This window comes from Notolabrus celidotus, chromosome 2 (genome assembly GCF_009762535.1).
Source record: "Notolabrus celidotus isolate fNotCel1 chromosome 2, fNotCel1.pri, whole genome shotgun sequence".
Classification (NCBI taxonomy): Eukaryota; Metazoa; Chordata; class Actinopteri; order Labriformes; family Labridae; genus Notolabrus; species Notolabrus celidotus.
Window position 1 is genome coordinate 24,136,734 of NC_048273.1, and position 6,545 is coordinate 24,143,278.

Below are 6,545 nucleotides of genomic sequence, written 5' to 3' on the forward strand. Positions count from 1 at the left end.
CCTGTTGAGTTTTGAATATGGGTGCCACAGACTTTTTTGTGCATCCTGATGCCATAAATATGTGTAAGACTTTTCATGCATGTAGCTCAAAAAACTCAATGCGTAGGGTGTTATTTTTACCTCAAGGGGGCGCTACAGATTTTATTTTTGCGAGACCTATAATAACTTGCAATTTTCACCAGGCCCGATGAGTCTGCAAAAATATCCGCACTTTCATTAACGTTCAGGGGGCCAAAACTGCAATCTCCTATAATAATAACCCTTAGGGTTACAATAAGGTCTTCGCCACCATCGGTGCTCGGGCCCTAATTATTTAAAAAGTATAGAAAACTGAGAAGATGACATAATAATAATGTACAAAATTATAAAATAACGATAATAACTTTAAAACAATGGCAATATACCTAAATGTGGTCTTGGAAAATAAAAAAAATAGGGGATACTTATTAATAGGTCTATGATAGACACTTTTGAACATTGGAAAGCATAGTCTACCTCAACATATCTTGTTTAAACTCTGAAGGTTCAAAAAAGCTTTTCAGCCATTCAAAGATTTTCACATTTGACATGTTATGATTGACTAACAATATTTCCTCTTTTGTAACAGCTGCTGCCTCATCGTCCACCGTAGCACCTATAGTTACAACAAAAGAAGCAACAAGTGGAGCTCTAACCACAGCTGCACCAACTACAACAGCTTTCATGACAGCAGCTGCTGCAACTACAACCAAAGCTGCCCCAACAACAACCACAACTGCTCCAACAACAACCACAGCTGCTCCAACAACAACAGCTGCCCCAACAACCACAGCTGCCCCAACAACCACAGCTGCCCAAACAACAACAACAGCTGCTCCAACAACAACAACAGCTGCCCCAACAACAACCACAGCTGCTCCAACAACAACCACAGCTGCTCCAACAACAACAACAGCTGCTCCAACAACAACCACAGCTGCTCCAACAACAGCTGCCCCAGCAACAACCACAGCTGCCCCAACAACAACCACAGCTGCACCAACAACAACCACAGCTGCTCCAGCAACAGCTGCCCCAACAACAACCACAGCTGCCCCAACAACAACCACAGCTACTCCAACAACAACAGCTACACCAACAACAACCACAGCTGCTCCAACAACAACCACAGCTGCTCCAACAACAACCACAGCTGCTCCAACAACAACAACAGCTGCTCCAACAACCACAGCTGTTCCAACAACAACCACAGCTGCACCAACAACAACCACAGCTTCTCTTACAACAACAACAGCTGCCCCAACAACAACCACAGCTGCACCAACAACAACCACAGCTGCTCCAACAACAACAACAGCCGCACCAACAACAACCACAGCTGCCCCAACAACAACCACAGCTGCTCCAACAACAACCACAGCTGCTCCAACAACAACAACAGCCGCACCAACAACAACCACAGCTGCCCCAACAGCAACCACAGCTGCCCCAACAACAACCACAGCTGCTCCAACAACAACCACAGCTGCTCCAACAACAACAACAGCTGCCCCAACAACAACCACAGCTGCCCAAACAACAACCACAGCTGCTCCAACAACAACAACAGCTGCACCAACAACAACCACAGCTGCTCCAACAACAGCAACAGCTGCACCAACAACAACCACAGCTACTCCAACAACAACCACAGCTGCTCCAACAACAACAACAGCTGCACCAACAACAACCACAGCTGCTCCAACAACAACAACAGCTGCACCAACAACAACCACAGCTGCTCCAACAACAACATTTGCACCAACAACCACAGCTGCTCCAACAACAACAGCTGCCCCAACAACAACCACAGCTGCCACAACAACAACCACAGCTGCTCCAACAACAACAACAGCTGCACCAACAACAACCACAGCTGCTCCAACAACAACCACAGCTGCTCCAACAACAACCACAGCTGCTCCAACAACAACCACAGCTGCTCCAACAACAACAGCTGCCCCAACAACAACCACAGCTGCCCCAACAACAACCACAGCTGCTCCAACAACAACAACAGCTGCACCAACAACAACCACAGCTGCTCCAACAACAGCAACAGCTGCACCAACAACAACCACAGCTACTCCAACAACAACCACAGCTGCTCCAACAACAACCACAGCTGCTCCAACAACAACCACAGCTGCCCCAACAACAACCACAGCTGCTCCAACAACAACCACAGCTGCACCAACAACAACCACAGCTGCTCCAACAACAACAGCTGCCCCAACAACAACCACAGCTGCCCCAACAACAACCACAGCTGCCCCAACAACAACAACAGCTGCTCCAACAACAACAGCTGCACCAACAACAACAACAGCTGCTCCAACAACAACCACAGCTGCCCCAACAACAACAACAGCTGCTCCAACAACAACAACAGCCGCACCAACAACAACCACAGCTGCCCCAACAACAACCACAGCTGCCCCAACAACAACCACAGCTGCTCCAACAACAACCACAGCTGCTCCAACAACAACAGCTGCCCCAACAACAACCACAGCTGCCCCAACAACAACCACAGCCTCTCCAACAACAACAACAGCTGCACCAACAACAACCACAGCTGCTCCAACAACAGCAACAGCTGCACCAACAACAACCACAGCTACTCCAACAACAACCACAGCTGCTCCAACAACAACAACAGCTGCACCAACAACAACCACAGCTGCTCCAACAACAACAACAGCTGCACCAACAACAACCACAGCTGCTCCAACAACAACATTTGCACCAACAACCACAGCTGCTCCAACAACAACAGCTGCCCCAACAACAACCACAGCTGCCCCAACAACAACCACAGCTGCTCCAACAACAACAACAGCTGCACCAACAACAACCACAGCTGCTCCAACAACAACCACAGCTGCTCCAACAACAACCACAGCTGCTCCAACAACAACCACAGCTGCTCCAACAACAACAGCTGCCCCAACAACAACCACAGCTGCCCCAACAACAACCACAGCTGCTCCAACAACAACAACAGCTGCACCAACAACAACCACAGCTGCTCCAACAACAGCAACAGCTGCACCAACAACAACCACAGCTACTCCACAACAACACAAGCTGCTCCAACAACAACCCACAGCTGCCCCACCAACAACCACAGCTGCCCCAACAACAACCACAGCTGCACCAACAACAACCACAGCTGCTCCAACAACAACAGCTGCACCAACAACAACCACAGCTGCCCCACCAACAACATCCACAGCTGCTCCAACAACAACCACAGCTGCCCCCAACAACAACCACAGCTGCTCCAACAACAACAACAGCTGCACCAACAACAACCACAGCTGCTCCAACAACAACCACAGCTGCTCCAACAACAACCACAGCTGCTCCAACAACAACAACAGCTGCACCAACAACAACCACAGCTGCTCCAACGACAGCTGCCCCAACAACAACCACAGCTTCCCCAACAACAACCACAGCTACTCCAACAACAACAACAGCTACACCAACAACACCACAGCTGCTCCAACAACAGCTGCCCCAACAACAACCACAGCTACTCCAACAACAACAACAGCTGCACCAACAACAACCACAGCTGCTCCAACAACAACCACAGCTACTCCAACAACAACAGCTACACCAACAACAACCACAGCTGCTCCAACAACAACCACAGCTGCCCCAACAACAACCACAGCTACTCCAACAACAACAACAGCTGCACCAACAACAACCACAGCTGCTCCAACAACAACCACAGCTGCTCCAACAACAACCACAGCTGCTCCAACAACAACAACAGCTGCACCAACAACAACAACAGCTGCCCCAACAACAACCACAGCTGCCCCAACAACAACCACAGCTGCTCCAACAACAACAACAGCTGCACCAACAACAACCACAGCTGCTCCAACAACAACAACAGCTGCACCAACAACAACCACAGCTACTCCAACAACAACCACAGCTGCTCCAACAACAACCACAGCTGCACCAACAACAACCACAGCTGCTCCAACGACAGCTGCCCCAACAACAACCACAGCTTCCCCAACAACAACCACAGCTACTCCAACAACAACAGCTACACCAACAACAACCACAGCTGCTCCAACAACAACCACAGCTGCCCCAACAACAACCACAGCTACTCCAACAACAACAACAGCTGCACCAACAACAACCACAGCTGCTCCAACAACAACCACAGCTACTCCAACAACAACAGCTACACCAACAACAACCACAGCTGCTCCAACAACAACCACAGCTGATCCAACAACAACAACAGCTGCACCAATAACAACCACAGCTGATCCAACAACAACAACAGCTGCACCAACAACAACCACAGCTACTCCAACAACAACAACAGCTGCACCAACAACAACCACAGCTACACCAACAACAACCACAGCTGCTCCAACAACAACCACAGCTGCTCCAACAACAACAACAGCTGCACCAACAACAACAACAGCTGCTCCAACAACAACAACAGCTGCCCCAACAACAACCACAGCTGCTCCAACAACAACAACAGCTGCACCAACAACAACCACAGCTACACCAACAACAACCACAGCTGCTCCAACAACACCAGCTGCCCAACAACAACCACAGCTACTCCAACAAAACAACAGCTGCACCAACAACAACCACAGCTGCTCCAACAACAACCACAGCTGCTCCAACAAAAACCACAGCTGCACCAACAACAACCACAGCTACTCCAACAACAACCACAGCTGCTCCAACAACAACCACAGCTGCACCAACAACAACCACAGCTGCTCCAACGACAGCTGCCCCAACAACAACCACAGCTTCCCCAACAACAACCACAGCTACTCCAACAACAACAGCTACAACAACAAACACAGATGCTCCAACAACAACCACAGCTGCCCCAACAACAACACAGCTACTCCAACAACAACAACAAGCTGCACCAACAACCACAGCTGCTCCAACCACAGCTACTCCAACAACAACAGCTACACCAACAACAACCACAGCTGCTCCAACAACAACCACAGCTGCTCCAACAACAACAACAGCTGCACCAACAACAACCACAGCTGCTCCAACAACAACCACAGCTGCTCCAACAACAACAACAGCTGCACCAACAACAACAACAGCTGCCCCAACAACAACCACAGCTGCTCCAACAACAACAACAGCTGCACCAACAACAACCACAGCTGCTCCAACAACAACAACAGCTGCACCAACAACAACCACAGCTACTCCAACAACAACCACAGCTGCTCCAACAACAACCACAGCTGCTCCAACAACAACCACAGCTGCTCCAACAACAACCACAGCTGCTCCAACAACAACCACAGCTGCTTCAACAACGACAACAGCTACTCCAACAACAACCACAGCTGCTCCAACAACAACCACAGCTGCTCCAACAACAACAACAGTTGCACCAACAACAACAACAGCTACTCCAACAACAACCACAGCTACTCCAACAACAACCACAGCTGCTCCAACAACAACCACAGCTGCTCCAACAACAACCACAGCTGCTCCAACAACAACCACAGCTGCTCCAACAACAAACAGCTGCCCAACAACAACCAGCTGCTCCAACAACAAACAGCTGCCACCAACAACAACCACAGCTGCCCCACAACAACAACAAAGCTGCTCCAACAACAAAAACAGCTGCACCAACAACAATCCACAACGGCTCCTAACAACAACCACAAGCTGCTCCAACAACCAACCACAGCTGCTCCAACAACAACCACAGCTGCTCCCAACAACAACAACAGCTGTACCAACAACCACAGCTACTCCAACAACAACAACAGCTGCACCAACAACAACCACAGCTGCTCCAACAACAACCACAGCTGCTCCAACAACAACCACAGCTGCTCCAACAACAACCACAGCTGCTCCAACAACAACAACAACAGCTGCACCAACAACCACCGCTGCTCCAACAACAACAGCTGCCCCAACAACAACCACAGCTGCCCCAACAACAACCACAGCTGCTCCAACAACAACAAAAGCTGCACCAACAACAACCACAGCTGCTCCAACAACAACCACAGCTGCTCCAACAACAACCACAGCTGCTCCAACAACACCACAGCTGCTCCAACAACAACAACAGCTGCACCAACAACCACAGCTGCTCCAACAACACAACAGCTGCACCAACAACAACCACAGCTGCTCCAACAACAACAACAGCTTGCACCAACAACAACCACAGCTACTCCAACAACAACCACAGCTGCTCCAACACCACCACCAGCTGCACCAACAACAACCACAGCTGCTCCAACAACAGCTGCCCCAACAACAACCACAGCTTCCCCAACAACAACCACAGCTACTCCAACAACAACAGCTACACCAACAACAACCACAGCTGCTCCAACAACAACCACAGCTGCCCCAACAACAACCACAGCTACTCCAACAACAACAACAACAGCTGCACCAACAACAACCACAGCTGCTCCAACAACAACCACAGCTACTCCAACAACAACAGCTGC

The 6,545-nt window shown here is 49.8% G+C and overlaps 1 protein-coding gene across 1 annotated transcript; it reads left to right on the plus strand.

The window, feature by feature from the left end:
* Positions 1–844: 844 nt before the first annotated feature.
* On the plus strand, positions 845–2,953 carry LOC117828955 (putative mediator of RNA polymerase II transcription subunit 26; the record flags this gene model as incomplete). Its single annotated transcript, XM_034706383.1, has 2 exons — positions 845–1,663; positions 1,904–2,953. Coding segments are annotated over 2 exons (1,869 nt in total), but the record flags the coding sequence as incomplete, so codon positions are not given.
* Positions 2,954–6,545: the final 3,592 nt, after the last annotated feature.